Consider the following 21,941-nt stretch of genomic DNA (forward strand, 5'->3'; position numbering starts at 1 on the left):
GAGCGGTTGGTTGGTGCGTGGTCGTGGAATGGCACGGCGGGAGAACACCTCCACAATGCCACCAGGTATGCAGAGAGCACATGGAGGGAAGGTGGATTAATTATACATGCAAGTACAATACAGTAGCTCCCTGCCTGCCCGCCGTCTCTGTGCCCAGCCGGTCTCAGACTAAAGGCTTGCATACATCGCACCGAATGTTGATCTATCATTCATCTGACGATTGTTCAGCGTGCTGTTTCAGGGACCAGCTGCTGTAGACGTCAAACTGCCAACATTTTTCATGCGTTTCTACATGTAAAATCGGTGCGCACTCAGTTTGCAAATTACATTCAGAGGTGCTAAGTACTCTTGGCCAGCAAACGCTATTGGTCTGTCTGAGCCCTAAGGCTGTGTGTTTATAGGATCCAAAGTACTGAAAAACTCAGGTCCCAGAGGTTATGCAGGCTGGAGCTCTGTTGGTGTTTTTGATGAGGCTAGTATAGTCCAATAATCTCCTGTATAGGCCTTGTATTACTTAGAAGGGTTAAAGGCTCGTTGACATCACAACTTGAAAAGGGAGTTTGAAATACTAACAAGCTGCATTTAACCTTTTGATAAATCAATTATTGTTGTATAAAACAAGTTAATTTAGGAAAACCATTGTTGGTTGTGCTAAAGTACTGTACAGGTCATTCTATACTCAACTACTGTACACTGTTCATATGTGTTAGTGGCTACCTGCATTTTTTATAGGCTCCTTCACAATCCAAACTAGGTTTTTAATTGCCGTCTGTCTTTCATCATATAGAGAGCAAGGCTGGGAGGTCAACCTCTTCAAGAGTCTACTGGGATATGTGCTAATAGTGCTCACGGAAATGTTTTGGATAATTGTATAATCGAGCCATAATTGGTACTAGCATATCAGATCTTCTATAGTGCTTTTATTTGCTACTTTGAGAGGTTTTCTTCTGTAAAGTACTGTACATACATTCTATACTGTATGCTATTTCAGATCAAATCCTTCAGATATAGTCCTGAATCACAGGTTCAAACCAATGCTTTAATCAAAACTAAAGGTATTTGGATAAAGGTTAACTCCATATGATTTATTCAAATGACATATTTCACGTATAAGATTTGTGTTTAAATATGCATAGTTCATCTCATGGCAGCTGGGATTTTTTTGCATGGATTGATTCAACCCAGCTGAATGATTTATGATGAATTAAAAGACATCTTTAATTTACTGAGGAGAGGTAAATAACACCAGTCACTCACTGCAAAATGGATGACGCTTTCTTTACAGGCCAATCACAACAAGCCATCAAATAATTCCTCTAAAATCACTTCTTGATTTTACAGGTCTTTGATCTTTGAGGGGGTTACATGCTGATCAGACCGGACACGCCGCGTGCGCGAGCGTTGCAAAATAAATTTAGAAATCCATGTTATTCAATTATTGCACCCACCCTGCTTGCGCGCGCCAACGAGCGTCTGCGACGCCAAGGGCTAAAATAGAAGTCGTTCCTATTTCTGACGCAGATCGTGCTGAAAGTAATCTCCTCATTGGTTTATAGAAGCAGGTACCCACGTGCCATCTCCTCATTGGTTATACCCACTTGGGTGATTGAAAGACGAACTGTTTTGCTGGTAGTCGTGGTAATACTATGAAAGTTTAGATGCGATCACCATATAAGTTCAACGATGAAAAAGCCTGGAAGGAGGAGAGATGACTAGAAACGATTCGGTTGGCCGTTTTATGTGTGGATTAATTTGTTGGAGTAGAGGACCTTGTGCAGTTCAGGTAAAATAACAACTCAATGTTTATATCCCAGGACAAATTAGCTAGCAAGTGCAAGCTAACTAGCTAAATTGCCATACATGTTTAATGCTTTTCGACCTGTCCCCAAATTAATGTCATTGGTTCAGAGTTTGTTTTGATATTTTAACCTGCGTGTCGTGATCGCGTTTGGTGTGGGGGGGCAAAATAAATGTATGCACGATAGAGCACGATGCGCAGCCGGTTTGGGTTCCGTGTAATTAGGGTTGAGTGATGGATCAAAGGAGTTACTATGTGGCCTTAAGGGGTGTTTTGATGTAGCACAAAGGAGAAGAGGGGAGATTGTGACATGCTTCGTCGCCCTTACACACACATTCATTATTGACGCTCCACAGTGTGCCGCGTCCCTACCCTACCCTACTATACCCGTGGGTCGGTGTGGTGTGTGGGCCAGCTGTCTAGTGGGCTGGGCTCTGTGTACTGGAACAGATAGGATTATTTTATTGACCCTGCAGGTACAGGGTTCCCCCTCACCTCTACAGGCTGGCTAGCAACCCCCTCTAAACTCAAATGACACTGGACCGAGAGAGGTCCGAGAGAGATGGGAAGGAGGAGAAAGTGAAAAGAGGGACTGAGAGGTGGCTGAAGGAGAGGAAGGTCCAGAGAGAGGGCTTGGTGTGTTTTATATTGTCCAGGGTGTGAGGACTGGGCTGTTGGTGAATGTAGCCTACACTATGGCAGCCATGATGGAGCCATGTGGTCAGCCAGCCGGGTGTCCATGCAGCCACCCTGCAGCGCTACAGGCTGAGGAGGAGAGGAGCTCCCTGGCTCCTGTCCCTGCATGGTGAGGTCAGAAGCCCAGTGACCTGACCTCAATCAGACCAGATTAGAGATCAGATCAGATCCCCAGCACGACGCAATACACCGCTGACCTCAGAGCAGCCACCAATTAGACTCAGAACATGCTGTCAGAACAGAACACCCTGTCCAGGAGGACAAGGAGAGAGTGTGGAGGAGCAGGCAGAGCCAAGATCTCTGTCCATACAATGTCCATATAATACCACACGTATTTCCCATAGATTTTTCACCCAGTAAAATACTACTTGAGTAAAAGTCTAAAAGTATTTGGTTTTAAATATACTTAAGTATCAAAAGTAAATGTAATTGCTAAAGTATCAAAAGTAATAGTATAAATAATTTCTTATTCCTTATATTAAGTCAACCGGACAGCACAATTTTCTTGTTTTTTATTTATTTAGCCAGGTGCACACTCCAACATTCAGACATAATTTACAAATAAAGCATTTGTCTTTAGTGAGTCCGTCAGATCAGAGGCAGTAGGGATGACCAGGGATGTTCTCTTGCAAAGTATGTGAATTGGACCATTTCCCTGTGATGCTAAGCATTCAAAATGTAACGAGTACTTTTATGTGTCAGGGAAAATGTATGGAGTAAAAAGTACATTCTTTTCTTTAGGAATGTAGTGAAGTAAAAGTAAAAGTTGTCAAAATATAAATAGTAAAGTAAAGTATAGATACAATTTGTTTTTTAAGTGGTACTTAAAGTCATTTTACTTAAGTACTTTACACCATTGCCCACTGGGCACACACTGGTTGAATTTCAATGAAATTTCGTTGATCCAACGTGAAATAGACGTTCCAGCTGCGCTGGAAAGGGAACGTGTGAAGCTGAGCTGGGCTGGGCTGGGCTGGGCTGAGCTGGGCTGACCTGGGCTGGGCTGGAAAGGGAAACGGTTGTGAAGCTGAGCTGGGCTGGGAAAGGGAACGTGTGAAGCTGGGCTGCGCTGGAAAGGGAACGTGTGAAGCTGGGCTGCGCTGGAAAGGGAACGTGTGAAGCTGGGCTGCGCTGGAAAGGGAACGTGTGAAGCTGGGCTGCGCTGGAAAGGGAACGTGTGAAGCTGGCTGCGCTGAAAAGGGAACGTTGTGAAGCTGGGCTGCGCTGGAAAGGAACGTGTGACTGGGCTGGGCTGGGCTTGGCTGGGCTGGGCTGGGCTGAGTGGGCTGACCTGGGCTGGGCTGGGAATGGAATGTGTGAAGCTGCGGTGAGTTGGGCTGGACTGGGAAGGGAACGTGTGAAGCTGGGCTGAACTGGGCTGGGAAGGAACATGTGGAGCTGGGCAGAGCTGTGCTGGAAGGGAAGGGAACGTGTGAAGCTGGGCTGAGCTGGGCTGGGAAGGTAACATGTGGAGCTGGGCTGGGCTGAGCTGGGCTGGGAAGGGAACATGTGGAGCTGGCTGAGCTGAGCTGGGCTGGGAAGGAACGTTTGGAGCTGGGCAGGGCTGTGCTGGGAAGGGAAGGAAAGTGTGAAGCTGGGCTGAGCTGGGCTGGGTTGGGCTGGATGGGAACGTGTAGAGCTGGGCTGGGCATGGTTGGCTGGGAAGGGAACGTGAAGCTGGGCTGAGCTGACCTGGCTGGGAAGGGAACGTGTAGAGCTGGGCTGGGCAGGGTTGGCTGGGAAGGGAACGTGTGAAGCTGGGCTGAGCTGAGCTGGCTGGGAAGGGAACGTGTGGAGCTGGGCAGGCTGAGCTGGGAAGGGAACGTTTGAAGCTGGGCTGGGCTGGGAAGGGAAGGGAATGTGTGAAGCTGGACTCAGCAGGCCTGGGGGAAGGGAATGTGTGAAGCTCAGCTGGGCTGGGCTGGAAGGAACGTGTGGAGCTGGGAAGGAAACATGTGAAGCTGGGCTGAGCTGGCTGGGAAGGGAACGTGTGAAGCTGGGCTGAGCTGGGCTGGGCTGGGTAGGGAAGGGAAACGTGAGGAGTTGGGCTAGCTGTGCTGGAAGGAACGTGTGAAGCTGGTTGGGCAGGGCTGGACTGGGAAGGTAATGTGTGGAGCTGGACTCAGTTTGGCTGGGAAGGGAATGTGTGAAGCTGGGCTCGGTTGGGCTGGGAAGGGAATGTGTGAAGCTGGGCTGAGCTGACTGGGCTGAGCTGGGCTGGGCTGGGAAGGGAACGTGTGGAGATGGGCTGTTCTTGGCTGGGCTGGGAAGGAACGTGTGGGGCTGGGCTGGGAAGGAATGTGTGAAGCTGGGCTGAGCTGGACTGGACTGGGAAGGGACGTGTGAAGCTGGGCTGAGCTAGGCTGGGAAGGGAACGTGTGAGCTGGGCTGAGCTGGGCTGAGAAGGGAACGTGAAGCTGGGCTGAGCTGCCTGGACTGGAAGGGAACGTGTGAAGCTGGGCTGAGCTGGGCTGGGAAGGTAACTTGTGGAGCTGGGCTGGGTAGTTGGCTGGGAAGTGAACGTGTGTGAAGCTGGCTGAGCTGGGCTGCATTGGCTGGGAAAGGAACGTGTGGGCTGAGCTGAGCTGGGCTGAAGGGAACGTGTGGAGCTGAGCAGGGCTGTGCTGGAAGGGAAGGGAACGTGTGAAGCTGGGCTGAGCTGGGGGTTGGGAGGTAACGTGTGGAGCTGGGCGGGCAGGTTGGCTGGGAAGGGAATGTGTGAAGCTGGGCTGAGCTGCTGGGCTGGGAAGGAAGTGTGGAGCTGGGCAGGGCTGAGCTGGGAAGGGAACGTTGAAGTTGGGCTGGGCTGGGAAGGGAAGGGAATGTGTGAAGCTGGAACTCAGCAGGGCTGGGAAGGAAAAGAACATGTGAAGCTGAGCTCAGCTGGGCTGGCTGGGAAGGGAACGTGTGGAGATGGGCTGTTCTTGGCTGGGCTGGGGAAAGTGTGGGCGAGCTGGGAAGGAACGTTGTAAGCGGGCTGAGCTGGGCTGGGCAGCAAGGGACGGAAAGTGTGTGGGGGGGTGATAAGAGTACTCTGTGTATAATAGTACTGTATGGTCTGGAGGATCGTTAAGAACACATTTGATAAGAACAGGGACAGAATATCTCTGATTGCTGTGAAATCAGAAGTCCGATGGTGGAGAAGGAGTCCGAGGCAAGGAGAGACTAATAGAAAAAAGAGCGAGATAGGAGAGAGAAAGACAATAGATTTTCTTTCATTTTGATTTTCTGCTGCAGTCTGCTGAGCCCCTGTCTTCTCTCTAGCATCCCCTCTCCCTGCTCTTCAGTCTGTCATAACACAATAACAGAGGTCTGACAGCTTAAAAGACACTGGATGAGCATGGAGGTGCTTGGGGAGAAAATTGCTGCAGAACACAGGCAGCTCAGCGGCAAGAGAGAAAAACCATTTTGTCTCGCTCAAGATGGATTCCACTCTGAAATTGCAGGGTACTAAAGACAGAATCAAAATGGAGAACTCTAAAGGAAAAAAATAAAGGCTTTTTAGACATAATTGCTTTTGGCCTATGTTGGTGATATCAAATACTCTGATACAAATCACACAATTTTATATGTTCACTTTGATTGCACAATGTATTGTGCAATCAATATTGAATAAGTAAATCATACATATCATTTATGAATATCAATACGAAAGAGATATAATTTTGCTGCAGGGGTTATTATTGATGTATCTGTTCTCTTCAAACTTTAAAGAAACACCTGGCAATGATAAGGACATGCACACACACACACCTCCCTCTCTCCCTCCCTCTACGGATCTCACTGCTGGTTGCCCGTCTCACACAATAGAAGCTCCTTCAGGATATCAAATCCATGGACTCTGGTGTCTATTCTAACTAGGTCAATTTTTACAAAAGCTGCAGACTCTTTCTCCCTCTTCTCTCTCTTGTTATTTTCACTACCAATCTACACAGAAGACCCCATAATGACAAAGCAAAAACAGATTTTTGGAAATGTTTGCAAATGCATTACAAATAAAAACTTAAATATCACATTTACATAAGTATTCAGGCCCTTTACTCATTACTTTGTTGAAGCGCCTTTGGCAGCGATTACAGCCTCGAGTCTTCTTGGGTATGATGGTACAAGTTTGGCACACCTGTATTTGGGGAGTTTCTCCCATTCTTCTTTGCAGATCCTCTTAAGCTCTGTCAGGCTGGATGGGGAGCGTCGCTGCACAGCTATTTTCAGGTCTCTCCAGAGATGTTTGATCGGGTTCAAGTCCGGGCTCTGGCTGGACCACTCAAAGACATTCAGAGACTTGTCCCGTAGCCACTCCTGTATTGTCTTGATTGTGTGCTTAGGGTCGTTGTCCTRTTGGCAGGTGAACCTTCGCCTCAGTCTGAGGTCCTGAGCGCTCTGGAGCAGGTTTTCATGAAGGATCTGTCTGTACTTGGCTCGGTTAATGTTTCCCTCGATCCTGTGTAGTCTCCCAGTCCCTGCCACTGAAAAACGTCCCCACAGCATGATGCTGCTGCCACCACCATGCTTCACCATAAGGATGGTGCCAGGCTTCCTCCAGACGTGACGCTTTGCATTCAGACCAAAGAGTTCTATCTTGGTTTCATCAGACCAGAGAATCTTGTTTCTCATGGTCTGAGAGTCTTTAGGTGCCTTTTAGAAAACTTGAAGCGGGCTGTCATGTGCCTTTTACTGAGGAGTGGCATCACTCTGGTCACTCTTCCATAAAGGCCTGATTGGTGGAGTGCTGCAGAGATGGTTGTCCTTCTGGAAGGTTCTCCCATCTCCACAGAGGAACTCTGGAGCTCTGTCAGAGTGACCGTCGGGTTCTTGGTCACCTCCCTGACCAAGGCCCTTCTCCCCTGATTGCTCAGTTTGGCCGGGCGGCCAGCTCTAGGAAGAGTCTGGGTGGTTCCAAACTTTTTCCATTTACAGTTGAAGTCGGAAGTTCACATATACCTTAGCCAAATACATTTAAACTCCGTTTTTCACAATTCCTGACATTTAATCCTAGTAAAAAATCCCTGTCTTAGGTCAGTTAGGATCACCACTTTATTTTAAGAATGTGAAATGTCAGAATAATAGTAGAGGGAATGATTTATTTCAGCTTTTATTTCTTTCATCACATTCCCAGTGGATCAGAAGTGTACATACACTCAATTAGTATTTGGTAGCATTGCCTTTAAATTGTTTAACTTGGTACAAATATTTCGAGTAGCCTTCCACAAGCTTCCCACAATAAGTTGGATGAATTTTGCCTGATTCCTCCTGACAGAACTGGTGTAACTGAGTCAGGTTTGTAGGCCTCCTTGCTCGCACACACTTTTTCAGTTCTGCCCACAAATTTTCTATRGGATTGAGGTCAGGGCTTTGTGTTGGCCACTCCAGTACCTTGACTTTGTTGTCCTTAAGCCATTTTGCCACAAATTTGGAGGTATGCTTGGGGTCATTGTTCATTTGGAAGGCCCATTTGCGACCAAGCTTTAACTTCCTGACTGATGTCTTGAGATGTTGCTTCAATATATCCACATAATTTTTCTCCTCATGATACCATCTATTTTGTGAAGTGCACCAGACCCTCCTGCAGCAAAGCASCCCCAAAACAATGGATGGTGTTCTTCGGCTTGCAAGACTCCCCCTTTTTCCTCCAAACATAACGATGGTCATTATGGCCAAACAGACCAGAGGACATTTCTCCAAAAAGTACGACCTTTGTCCCCATGTGCAGTTGCAAACCGTAGTCTGGCTTTTTTATGGCGGTTTTGGAGCAGCGGCTTCTTCCTTGCTGAGCAGCCTTTCAGGTTATGTGGATATCGGACTCGTTTTACTGTGGATATAGATACTTTTGTACCTGTTTCCTCCAGCATCTTCACAAGGCTCCTACTGTTAGGTGACCTAAACTGGGACATGCTTAACACCCCGGGCCGTCCTACAATCTAAGCTAGATCCCCTCAATCTCACACAAATTATCAATGAACCTACAAGGTACAACCCCAAATCCGTAAACAAGGGCACCCTCATAGATATCATCCTGACCAACCTGCCCTCTAAATATACCTATGATCTCTTCAACCAGGATCTCAGCGATCACTGCCTCATTGCCTGCATCCGTAATTGGTCTGCGGTCAAATGACCACCCCTCATCACTGTCAAACGCTCCCTAAAACACTAATTCCATCAGTAGAGGATGCCTGGTTATTCTTTAAAAGTGCTTTCCTCACCATTTTAATAAACATGCCCCATTTAAAAAATGTTGAACCAGGAACAGATATGGCTATATCTATCTTGGTTCACTCCAGACCTGACTGCCCTTGACCAGCACAAAAACATCCTGTGGCATACCGCATTAGCATCGAATAGCACCTGCGATATGCAACTTTTCAGGGAAGTTAGGAACCGATATACACAGGCAGTTAGGAAAGCAAAGCCTAGCTTTTTCAAACAGAAATTTGCATCCTGTAGCACAAACTCCCAAAAGTTCTGGGACACTGTAAAGTCCATGGAGGATAAGAGCACCTCCTCCCAGCTGCCCACTGCACTGAGGCTAGGAAACACTGTCACCACTGATAAATCCACGATAATTGAGAATTTCAATAAGCATTTTTCTACAGCTGGCCATGCTTTCCACCTGGCTACCCCTACCCCGGTCAACAGCCCTGCACCCCCCACAGCAACTTGCCCAAGCCTCCCCCATTTCTCCTTCACCCAAATCCAGATAGCTGATGTTCTGAAAGAGTTGCAAAATCTGGACCCCTATAAATCAGCTGGGCTAGACAATCTTGACCCTCTCTTTCTAAAATTATCCGTCGCAATTGTTGCAACCCCTATTACTAGCCTGTTCAACCTCTCTTTCGTATCGTCTGAGATCCCCAAAGATTGGAAAGCTGCCGCGGTCATCCCCCTCTTCAAAGGGGGAGACACTCTAGACCCAAACTGTTACAGACCTATATCTATCATATTCTGCCTTTATAAGGTCTTCGAAAGCCAAGTTAACAAACAGATCACCGACCATTTCGAATCCCACCGTACCTTCTCCACTATGCAATCTGGTTTCCGAGCTGATCTTGGGTGCGCCTCAGCCACGCTCAAGGTCCTAAACGATATCATAACCGCCATTGATAAAAGACAATACTGTGCAGCCGTATTCATCGACCTGGCCAAGGCTTTCGACTCCGTCAATCACCACATTCTTATCGGCAGATTCAACAGCCTTGGTTTCTCAAATGACGGCCTCGCCTGGTTCACCAACTACTTCTCAAATAGAGTTCAGTGTGTTAAATCGGAGGGCCTGTTTGTCCGGACCTCTGGCAGTCTCTATGGGGGTGCCACAGGGTTCAATTCTTGGGCCGACTCTTTTCTCTGTATACATCAATGATGTCGCTTTTGCTGCTGGTATTTCTCTGATCCACCTCTATGCAGACGACACCATTCTGTATACTTCTGGCCCTTCTTTGGACACTGTGTTAACTAACCTTCAGACGAGCTTCAATGCCATACAACTCTCATTCCGTGGCCTCCAACTGCTCTTAAATGCAAGTAAAACTAAATGCATGCTCTTCAACCGATCGCTGCCCGCACCTGCCCAGCATCACTACTCTGGACGGTTCTGACTTAGAATATGTGGATAATTACAAGTACCTAGGTGTCTGGTTAGACTGTAAACTCTCCTTCCAGACTCACATTAAGCATCTCCAATCCAAAATTAAATCTAGCTTCGGCTTTCTATTTCGCAACAAAGCGTCCTTCACTCATGCTGCCAAACATACCCTCGGAAAACTGACTATCCTACYGATCATTGACTTTGGCGATGTCATTTACAAAATAGCCTCCAACACTCTACTCAGCAAATTGGATGCAGTCTATCACAGTGCCATCCGTTTTCTCACCAAAGACCCATATACTACCCACCACTGTAACCTGTATGCTCTTGTTGACTGGCCCTCACTTCATATTCGTCGCCAACCCCACTGGCTCCAGGTCATCTATAAGTCTTTGCTAGGTAAAGCCCCGCCTTATCTCAGCTCACTGGTCACCATAGCAGCACCCACCCGTAGCACGCGCTCCAGCAGGTATATTTCACTGGTCACCCCCAAAGCCAATTCCTTCTTTGACTGCCTTTCCTTCCATTTCTCTGCTGCCAATGACTGGAACGAATTGCAAAAATCACTGAAGCTGGAGACCTCACTAACTTTAAGCATCAGCTGTCAGAGCAACTAATTGCACCTGTAAATAGCCCATCTGTAAATAGCCCATCCAACTACCTCATCCCCATATTGTTATTTATTTGTTTTGCTCCTTTGCACCCCAGTATCTCTGCTTGCACATTCATCTTCTGCACACATTGTTAATTGCTAAATTGTAATTACTTCGCCACTATGGACTATTTATTGCCTTACCTCCCTAATCTTACCTCATTTACAGTTTACCTCATTTGCACACACTGTATATAGAGTTTTTTATTTTGTGTTATTGACAGTACGTTTGTTTATTCAATGTGTAACTCTGTGCTGTTGTTTGTGTCGCACTGCTTTGCTTTATCTTGGCCAGGTCGCAGTTGTAAATGAGAACTTGTTCTCAACTGGCCTACCTGTTGTTCTGGGATTGATTTGCAMTTTTCGCACCAAAGTACGTTCATCTCTAGGAGACAGAACGCGTCTCCTTCCTGAGTTGTATGACAGCTGCGTGGTCCCATGGTGTTTATACTTGCGTACTATTGGTTGTACAGATGAACGTGGTGCCTTCAGGCGTTTGGAAATTGCTCCCAAGGATGAACCAGACTTGTGGAGGTCTACAATTTTTTTCTGAGGTCTTGGCTGATTTCTTTTGAGTTTCCCATGAGGTCAAGCAAAGAGGCACTGAGTTTGAAGGTAGGCCTTGAAATACATCCACAGGTACACCTCCAATTGACTCAAAGTATGTCAATTAACCTATCAGAAGCTTCTAAAGCCATGACATACTTTTCTGGAATTTTCCAAGCTTTTCAAAGGCACAGTCAACTTATTGTAAGTAAACTTATGACTCACTGGAATTGTGAATAAGTGAAATAATCTGTCTGTAAACAATTGTTGGAATAATGACTTGTGTCATGCACAAAGTAGATGTCCTAACCGACTTGCCAAAACTATAATTTGTTAACAAGAAATTTGTGGAGTGGTTGAAAAACGAGTTTTAATGACTCCAACCTAAGTGTATGTAAACTTCCGACTTCAGCTGTAAGTATGATGGAGGCCACTGTGTTCTTGGGGACCTTCAATGCTACAGACATTTTTTGGTACCCTTCCCCAGATCCATGCCTCGACACAATCCTGCCTCGGAGCTCTACAGTAAATTCCTTCGACCTCATGCCTTGGTTTTTGCTTTGACATGCACTGTCATCTGTGGGACCTTATATAGACAGGTGTGTGTCTTTCCAAATCATGTCCAATCAATTGAATTTACCACAGGTGGACTCCAATCAAGTTTAGAAACATCTCAAGGATGATCAATGGAAACAAGATGCACCTGAGCTCAATTACGAGTCTCATAGCAAAGGGTCTGAATACTTATGTAAAAAGGTACTTGTTTTTTTWATTTTTTTATAAATTAGCAGAAATGTCTAAAAACCTGTTTTCGCTTTGTCATTATAGTGTATTGTCTGTAGATTGATGAGGATTTAAAAAAAAATCTATTTTATAAAGAAAGCTGTAACGTAACAAAATGTGGAAAAAGTCAAGGGGTCTGAATACTTTCTGAAGGCACTGTATTTGTAATTATCTATTTATATACAATAGATATTGAATTAATGATTAAATATGCCCATATTAAATGTAGGTTTATCCGGTCCTTTTGTATATTTGACCAATTGGTAACTTTGTAAAAAAAACATGTACGCTTGACTTGTCATTGATTCTCTGTACATTTCAGGCCACATGGGGCCTGTAAGCATGACGTTTTACAGTCTATTTTGATCAGGCTTTATCTAAAGACATCCTCCTCGTTGTCAGAGACGAGGCACAGCCCTGCTACTATAGTTGGTTTTAACTGAAGCTGCCCCTGGCTGGTGTACCTTGGGACCTAAATGCTCACTAAGCTGTCTCTGTCTTAGCATGCTCGCCAAAGCACAGTGAAGACAATCTCTTGTAAATTGCTTTTTCGATCAGTTTTGACATCAGTCTGCTCTCCTGGGGATAACGCATGCATATGGTTGCAAGAGGAAGGTATCATTCCTTATGGTTGTTGACAACCCCACTCAGTCGGGTTTGATCCCCAGAATTAACATAATATTACTGCACAGACTGAACTGCTAGTGACACCCAAAGAGGATTTGGTTGCTGAAGCAGAGGCTCAGACCAGATAGATTACTGGAGCTAGGGAGGGCAGAGGTCAAATGTGAAGGTTATTTCAGGTAAAAGGTCTTGGTATGATATGTTTAAGGATATGCACTACATGATCAAAAGCATGTGGACACCTGCTCGTGGAACATCTCATTCCAAAATCATGGGCATTAATATGGAGTTGGGCCCCCCTTTGCTGCTATAACAGCCTCCAACTCTTCTGGGAGGCTTTCAACTAGATGCTGGAACATTGCTGCAGGGACTTGCTTCCATTCAGCCACAAGCGCATTAGTGAGGTCGGCACTGATGTTTGGGCAATTAGGCCTGGCTCGCAGTCGGAAGTTCTTCCACACCGATCTCGACAAATAATTTCTGTATGGACCTCGCTTTTTGTACGTGGCCATTGTCATGCTGAAACAGGAAAGTCCTTTCCCAAACTGTTGCCTCAAAGTTGGAAGCGCAGAATCGTTTAGAATGTCATTGTATGCTGTAGTGTTAAAACTTCTTAGGGATAGGCGTCCCGTCAATGGGACAGTTGTAAATCATGCAGCGCCTTGTGTCACGATCGCAGATTTTAGAGAAACAACAAATGTCGGTACATATAAGTGTCTTATATCGGCTGAAAGCTTAAATTCTTGTTAATATAACTGCACTGTCCAATCTATGGTGATTGCATGGCTATGTGCTCGATTTTATACACCTGTCAGCAACAGGTGTGGCAGAAATAGCCGAATCCACTAATTTGAAGGGGTGTCTATATACTTTTGTATATAAAGTGCATTTGGAAAGTATTCAGACCCCTTGACTTTTTCCACATTTTGTTACATCACAGCCTTATTCTAAAACATTGTTTTTATTTAAATTTCCCTCATCAATTTACACACAGTACCCCATAATGACAAAGCAAAAACTGGTTTTTAGACATTTTTGCAAATATATAACAAATAAAAAACTGAAGTATCACATTTACATAAGTATTCAGGCCCTTTACTCAGTACTTTGTTGAAGCACCTTTGGCAGTGATTACAGCCTTGAGTCTTCTTGGGTATGACGCTACAAGCTTGGCACACCTGTATTTGGGGAGCTTCTCCCATTCTTTACACATCCTCTCAAGCTTTGTCAGGTTGGATGGGGAGCGTCGCTGCACAGCTATTTTCAGGTCTCTCCAGAGATGTTCGATCATGTTTAACCTCTCTAGGGTACGTGAGACGGTAAAATCCCACCTCTTCAACAGCCAGTGAAACTGCAGGGCGCCAAATTCAAAACAACAGAAATCCCATAATTAAAATTCCTCAAACATACATGTATTTTACACCATTTTAAGATACACTTGTTGTAAATCCAGCCACAGTGTCCGATTTCAAAAAGGCTTATGTTAGGTGAATGCCTATTCACAGAATAACACAGCCATTTTTCCAGCCAAAGAGAGGATTCACAAAAAGCAGAAATATAGATAAAATTAATCACTAACCTTTGATGATCTTCATCAGATGACACTCATACGACTTCATGTTACACAATACATGTAAGTTTTGTTTTGTTCGGTAAAGTTCAGATTTATATCCAAAAATCTGAGTTTACATTGGCGCCTTACGTTCAGAAGTTCCAAAACATCCTTTGATTTTGCAGAGAGCCACATCAATTTACAGGAATACTCATAATAAACATTGCTAAAAGATACAACTGTTATGCATGGAATATTAGATGCACTTCTCCTTAATACAACTGCTGTGTCAGATTTTAAAAAAACTTCACGAAAAAAACAAACCATGCAATAATCTGAGTAGGCGCTCAGAGCCCAATCAAGACACAAATAAATCCGCCATATTATGCAGTCAACAGAAGTCAGAAGTAACATTATAAACATTCACTTACCTTTGATGATCTTTATCAGAATGCACTCCCAGGAATCATAGTTCCACAATAAATGTTTGTTTTGTTCGATAATGTCCATCATTTATGTCCAAATTCCTCCTTGTTGTTCTAGCGTTCAGTACACTTTCCAAACTCACGACGCGCGGGCAGGTCCAGCGGAAAGTACGGACGAAAAGTTAAAAAAGTTATATTACAGTCCGTAAAAACATGACAAACGAAGTATTGAATCAATCTTTAGGATGTTTTTAACATAATTCTTCAATAATGTTCCAACCGGAGTATTCCTTTTGTCTTCAGAAGTGCGATGGAACAGAGCTTGCTCTCACGTGGACGCGCATGGTCAGGGCATGTTCAGGTCATGATAGACCTGACTCATTCCTCTCTCCTTCGGCCCCACCTCACAGTAGAAGCATCAGACAAGGTTCTAAAGACTGTTGACATCTAGTGGAAGCCKTAAGAAGTGCAACATTACCAATATCCCACTGTATCTTCAATAGGAGCTGAGTTGAAAATCCACCAACCTCAGATTTCCCACTTCCTGGTTGGATTTTTTCTCTGGTTTTTGCCTGCAATATGAGTTCTGTTATACTCTGTAGGTTTTCACTCCAACCCCAGTTGTAACCAACCTGATTCATCTTTTCAACCAGCTAATTATTACAAKCAGGTGTTCTAGATGAGGGATTGGAGTGAAAACCTACAGGACTATAGCTCTAGGGATGGACAGCGCTGTCATAGAGGAAGTCTGGAGCTCTTTCAGAGTGACCATTGGGTTCTTGGTCACCTCCCTGACCAATGCCCTTCTCCCCCGATTGCTCAGTTTGGCCGGGCGGCCACCTCTAGGAAGAGTCTTGATGGTTCCGAACTTCTTCCATTTAAGAATGATGCAGGCCACTGTGTTCTTGGGTTACATTCAATGCTGCATTGTTTGGTACCCTTCCCTTGATCTGTGCCTCGACACAATTCTGTCTCGGAGCTCTACGGACAATTCCTTCGACCTCATGGCTTGGTTTTTGCTCTGACATGCACTGTCAACTGTGGAACCTTATATGGACAGGTGTGTGCCTTTCCAAATCATGTCCAATCAGTTGAATTTACCACAGGTGGACTCCAATCAAGTTGTAGAAACATCTCAAGCACCTGATCTCATAGCAAAGGGTCTGAATACATATGTAAATAAGTTATTTCTGTTTTTATTTTTAATACATTTGGAAAAATTTCTGGAAACCTGTTTTCGCTTTGTCATTTTGGTGTATTGTGTGTAGATTGAGGATTTTTATTTTATTTAATCCATTTTAGAAAAAGGCTGTAACTTAACAAAATGTCGAAAAGGTCAAGGGGTCTGAATACTTTCCGAATGCACTGTACAGTGTATACTGTATATATTAGGTCATTCATGTTTGTGAATGCCATGGATTTTGCAGGACCATGTGTATTTTCTAACTGGATGAATAGCTTCCTATTGAGCTGATTGGCCAGACGACCTCCTGTATTTTTTTATGTGAATAACCCCTCCTCTCTCTTTTTCTCTTCTAGGACCTAGATTTCTCATCACAACCACAGGAGCCTTGTATATTCTGGATGTCCAGAATGAGGATGGATTGTATAACTACCGCTGCACCACACGGCATCGCTACACTGGCGAGACCAGGCAAAGCAACAGCGCCCGGCTTTTTGTGTCAGGTCAGTCTATGGTGCCCTAAATACCTTAAATAATGGTATCCCAGAAACATCTAGATATCTGTACAGTACACCATGTTGCAGTAATACATCAGAAACTTCTGCATCTTCATATATTGCAATGTCCACAACACAGTGAATGCTATCGTAACACTATCTCTTCTAATAGTGAACTCTATTCTTATCATAACATATTCTCTCTCTTATCTCTCATAAGATCCCACTAACTCAGAGCCGGGGATTCTGGATGGCTTTGACCGTCGGGAGGTCATGGCGTCCCATCGGGTAGAGCTGCCCTGTAAGGCGTCGGGCCATCCCATGCCCAAGTACCGCTGGCTGAAGGACAACAGCCCCCTGGAGCCCGACACACGTTTCCGCCAGAGTGTCACGGGCCTGCTGATAGAGAGCGCCCAGCCCACCGACTCTGGCACCTACGTGTGTGAGGTGTGGAACAGCTATGGCAACGCTGAGGTGGTGGGCCGGCTGCTGGTCAAACGTGAGTCCAAACACCACATCACACTCACACATCAGGAGCTATCCCAGCCTGGGTGCCATGATGTCTCTGCGTTAGCTGCTATAGCCCTGTCACTTTGTTTATCTATTTCTTTGATAATGTTCACACAACAAAATATTTATTTCACAGTATAACAATGTCATAGGCCGCCAGTTTGGTTTGTGGTTTTTGATGTGTGTTCTGTGTTTTCTCTGGTGTCCAGAGCCCCTGAAGGCGGTGGTCAGCCCACGAAAGGTGAAGGGCAGCGTGGGTAGTAAGGTGTCCTTGCATTGCAGTGTCAGTGGCTCTGATGAGTACGAGCTGTCGTGGTACCGTAACGGAGAGATCATCTACCCCGGCAACAACGTGCGGATCACAGGCATCAGCAGGGAGAACTTGATCATGGAGGGCATGGCCAAGAGCGACGGCGGGGCCTACCAATGTTTCGCCAGGAAGAACAAAATGTCCGCTCAGGATTTTGTTCCGGTCATCTTGGAGGGTGAGATACAGTAGCGGTTTCTTATAAAGATCAATGTTGCTATGGCAGTTATTGGATATATTGGTGGTGTTGTAACAAGATAGTGGTTAGAATATATTACCATGTGTTTTTCTTTTCATGTGTACTGTACCGCTTGGCAGTTGACTGTAGCATGAGCGTTCACGGTTTTATGTTGTGCGCAGGGGCGCAACCTTTGTGTTAGAAGTGGGGGGGACATAATTATTATTTAAAAAATGTATCCAGTATGATAAACACAGCCTACCCGACCACTCTGAGGTGTCTGCATAGTCCTACAGCACACCATTGCCTTGTTTTGTGTCACATTCCAATGATAAAACTGGGGGGACAAAAATGCAATTTCAGAATGTGAGGGGGACATGTCCCCACCGTACCCAGTGAAAGTTTCACCCCTGGTTGTGTGTATGTTTTGTCTCCATGTATGTTTAGTAGCACCAGCACTGACTTAGCACAAAGGGATTTTGGCCCTGGATCGATGCAGGGCCTGTGTTAATGCGTTGTGTTGTGCTGCTGTAGAGCAGCCACTGTCATTAGGGCTACTATCCCAGTCAGCTTTAAACTGCTTACCTGAGCCTGGTTGCTTGGGCAACTGTCTCGCGTGGCCACGGAACTGTATAAGGAGGATATTGATCATCTATAATGATGTAGAACATACCTGGGTAGCAGATAGCAACAGCAGGCCACTAAAATAAAGCTGTTTTTTATTTGGCCAAGACTGCCCCCAATAATGGCAGACAAAGACAAAAGGTAGGTGCACAGCTTTGAGTGACAGATGATAGATATTCTATTGGTGTTTTTGTTCAGTTCCTACTAACCATTACCCATGGTCTCCCTCTCTCTCCCCTTTCAGACGGCACTCCGAAGATTCTGTCCTCCTTCAGTGAGAAGGTGGTCAACCCCAACGAACCGGTCTTCCTGGTGTGTAACGTCAAAGGCACTCCCCCTCCCTCCTGCACCTGGAACCTGGACGACGACCCGGTCATCAAGGACAACCACCACCACCCCGGCCACTACGAGACCAACGAGGGCCACGTGGTCAGCCAGCTGAACATCACTCACACTAAGGAGGTGGACGGAGGGGTGTATCGCTGCACCTGCAGGAACTCGGCCGGGGCGGTCTACCACCAGGCTCGAATAAACGTAAGAGGTGCTTGTCAGATCAGCTCCTCCAAAACAACAAAAACATACACCTAACTCATGTTTGTTTGGTTTCCAAATTCAATGCCTGTTTCTTTTAGGTTTTTGTTGTACCTCCTTTGTAAAGTGCCTACAGATTCCTAACCTTTTTACTTTTTACTCATTTTCAGATTTCTTTTGTCTTTCTTTCTTTCTCTTTGCTCCCTTTATTCCTCAGTTGCAGCTTTTGGACTCCATTGTTTAGTTTCCCCTAATTTCTTAGTGTTTTTTTATTTTTTATCCCTGTGTGAATCTCTCATCACATCGTCCCTCTATGCTCTTTGTGTGATTGTGATACTCCAGGTATTTTGCTTTTTCTATCCTAACACTGCTTCTAGTCACCCATATCTTGTTTGCCTGTTTGCATGTCAGTCCCTCATACTGTCAATGACAATGCCAGGTCACAACCACCCATGTTTTGTTAGTGTGTGTTTATGTGTATTGTGTGTATGATCCATCCATAACATATCTGTTCTATTGATTGTGTCTTATTTGTTGGACATAGTACCTCACTTCTTGTCTTTAATAGTAATCTGATCCTCTACACAGATCACTGTTCCTGAGATGATTCCCGTCAGCTGATTTGCACTGCTGTTCCATGTTTAGATGTTTGAACACAGTTGACCAATTTATTATTATTTTCTTTGTAGGCCTTACTGACAGGCAGGTTTTCAGCCCAGTGTGGTGTATCCTGTAGAGCATCACATAGGTTAACTTTGTACTACATGTTTCTAGGCTGGTGGTGGTTTTATCTTTAGACTGCAAAAGGGAATATAGTTCTCGCTCTCTTGTTTCCTTAGTTAGTTTTTACTTATTATGTTGTTGCTGAATGTATAGATTATTTATTCAGACGAGACAATTAGTTTCAAGTGGATCTTGGATTTGTAATTCAGTTAACTCATACAGTGAATATTGTCCACTAAAGTGTTCTGTCTTTCAGCTGTCAGCCAACCCTACCTTGTCCTTGTCTACATATTCAACCCTAACYTGTTCTTGTCTAATATGGTCCTGATTTCACAGCCCTCTCTTCAGAGTCTACCATGAGGTCTGGTGGTAAAAACGAACACATTTGGGTGTGCTGTCAATACATACGGCTTGATGTTGCTGACTGTCATGTCACAATCCCCTCACCCATAAATGTGTTTATAGAGAGCTCTCTCTCCCTCTCTGTATTTTTAGGGGCTGCCAGCATCCGTCCAATGAAAAACATCACGGCCATCGCAGGGCGGGACGCGTATGTCCACTGTCGCGTTATTGGCTACCCGTATTATTCCATCAAGTGGTATAAGAACTCCCACCTGCTCCCCTTCAACCACAGGCAGCGGGCCTTTGAGAACAACGGCACTCTGAAGCTGTCTAACGTGCAGGAGCTGGACCAGGGAGAGTACAATTGCAGGGTATTGGTCAAACCTCACCAAGAGACCAATCAGAGCGTCCATCTCAGTGTCAAAGGTAGGAAGAGCCCGTCTCCCTGACTCATGCACTGTGACAGTACACAGTAAACACACTAGCATACCACACTTGGGTAAGTGTAAAGGACGTCACGCTGCTTGCTTAGCGAGTTCATCTTCCTCTCGATTTGGCTCACACCTGGCGTAAACTCCTGACCTCTGCCATGCTAGCACACACGACCACCCTCCGGAAGTTTCTTACCAGTCGGCACCACATGAAAAGCTAGCTATTCACTGGCGCAAGTGAGGAGACTGCAGGCTGAGGAGTAAGTTTCACACATCTCCATGTGATACATAAGCATTCTAAGAGGTATGAGAGTGTGGACAGTAGAACATGGCAAAGCTGTAGGCAGAGATAGGAAGTGACCTCGCAGGTTATACTCCCATTGGCCTTCACATCACATTGTGTACCATAAGCTACAGTAACATATTCACCACTGCTACGACTGCACTGCTATGGGATGTGAGACTGAGCTAGGGTCATTTGTATGACTGCACGTATAGTAGCGATTGAGCTTGATTACCAGAGGCCCAAGAATACGTAATGGTAACGTTAACGAGTGATTCCCCACGCCTCATATCCATGTCATGAAGGATGCAGCCACTGCTTAAGACATTTCCATAAGATGAGCCTGGGGGGCGGGGGAAAAGGGGGACCACATGATATAAAGCAACACTTCCCTGCTACAAGTACCTTAGTTAATTTGCTCTGCTCATGCTTCAAATTCTGAAAGCGGCTGGTGAGATCGCAGGAGTCCATTATCCCTACTTTGTTGTGAATTCAATCAGCGCTGAAGTGCTGCTTATTTCAGTGTTATTTTAACTTGTTGATTCTCAAAAACAGCTGACTTGCGAGATGGCTGGAGAGTCCCCTGAGAAGGTGCCACAGTGGACTTACTGAGGAAGATCTCACATCTAGGTCATTATCTAGTCTAGCATGGGGCCTGATTCTCCAATAATTTGTTTAACATGGTGGTTTTTCCCCACTTGAGGATCGTTAGGTTTTCTTTGATCTTCTCTTTCTAGACAGACTGACATGGCATGAGTCGCCAAAATACAGAATCACCCCTTCAAGTGTTTCTGGAATAGTACACCTGTGCTTGGTACTGTTTGCTCTGACTCAGAGTACAGAATGTTCAGCTAGACAGGAGGAATGACTAAGGTGGAATTATGTGATGATTCACTCTCAGTCCTTTTGAGTTCAGAGTCTATACAACGATGTCCAATAACCAAAGGGATTGATAGAAGATTGAAGTATGACACAGGAGATTGAACCGGTATATTGTATTGTCTCTCAGCCTAATGTGGTAATGGTCATCATCTCTCCTGTTCCCTTCCAGTTCCACCATACATCCAGCCCTTTGCATTCCAGCGGTTCTCCATTGGCCAGCGTGTCTTCATCCCCTGCGTGGTAATGTCAGGTGACCAGCCCCTGGACATCACATGGCAGAAGGACGGGCGGCCAATCCCTGCTAGTCTGGGGGTCACCATCGACAACATAGAGTTCACCAGCTCACTGCGGATCTCCAACCTGTCCCCAGACCATAACGGAAACTACACCTGCATTGCACGCAACGAGGCTGCAGCCGTTGAGCACCAGAGTCAGCTCATTGTCAGGGGTGAGAAGAGGCTATCACATTGTTCCTGTCTCCGTCACTGCTTCTAGATATATTTCTCTTAGGCTCCCTCCTCTTACTCCCTGACTCGTACTGTCTTTCTTTCTCTCTCTGTTTCTGTTTGTTTCTCTGCTGCTCTCTCCGTTGCTTCGCATCTGTCTTTATACTGTATATTTCTCTCCACTGCACTCTTTTTGTCAATCTTAATCTATCTCTCATACTATCTTTCTGTCTCAGAAGTACTAGAAAGTCAGTCTGTGTGTGGTTCCCTCTGCTCCTCCAGTTCCTCCCCAGTTTGTGGTGCAGCCCACAGACCAGGATGGGATCTATGGCAAAACTGTGACCCT

The 21,941-nt window shown here is 45.3% G+C and overlaps 1 protein-coding gene across 1 annotated transcript in view; it reads left to right on the forward strand.

Moving 5' to 3' along the window:
• The window catches only part of LOC111982703 (cell adhesion molecule DSCAM-like), a 148,154-nt gene that overhangs the window by 88,900 nt on the left and 37,313 nt on the right, over positions 1 to 21,941 (forward strand). The window contains 6 exon segments of the mRNA XM_070433873.1: positions 16,198 to 16,344; positions 16,559 to 16,837; positions 17,058 to 17,333; positions 18,202 to 18,498; positions 19,707 to 19,979; positions 21,319 to 21,618. Of these exon segments, the coding sequence (XP_070289974.1) occupies positions 16,198 to 16,344; positions 16,559 to 16,837; positions 17,058 to 17,333; positions 18,202 to 18,498; positions 19,707 to 19,979; positions 21,319 to 21,618 (1,572 nt within the window).

This window comes from Salvelinus sp. IW2-2015, linkage group LG22 (genome assembly GCF_002910315.2).
Source record: "Salvelinus sp. IW2-2015 linkage group LG22, ASM291031v2, whole genome shotgun sequence".
Classification (NCBI taxonomy): domain Eukaryota; kingdom Metazoa; phylum Chordata; class Actinopteri; order Salmoniformes; family Salmonidae; genus Salvelinus; species Salvelinus sp. IW2-2015.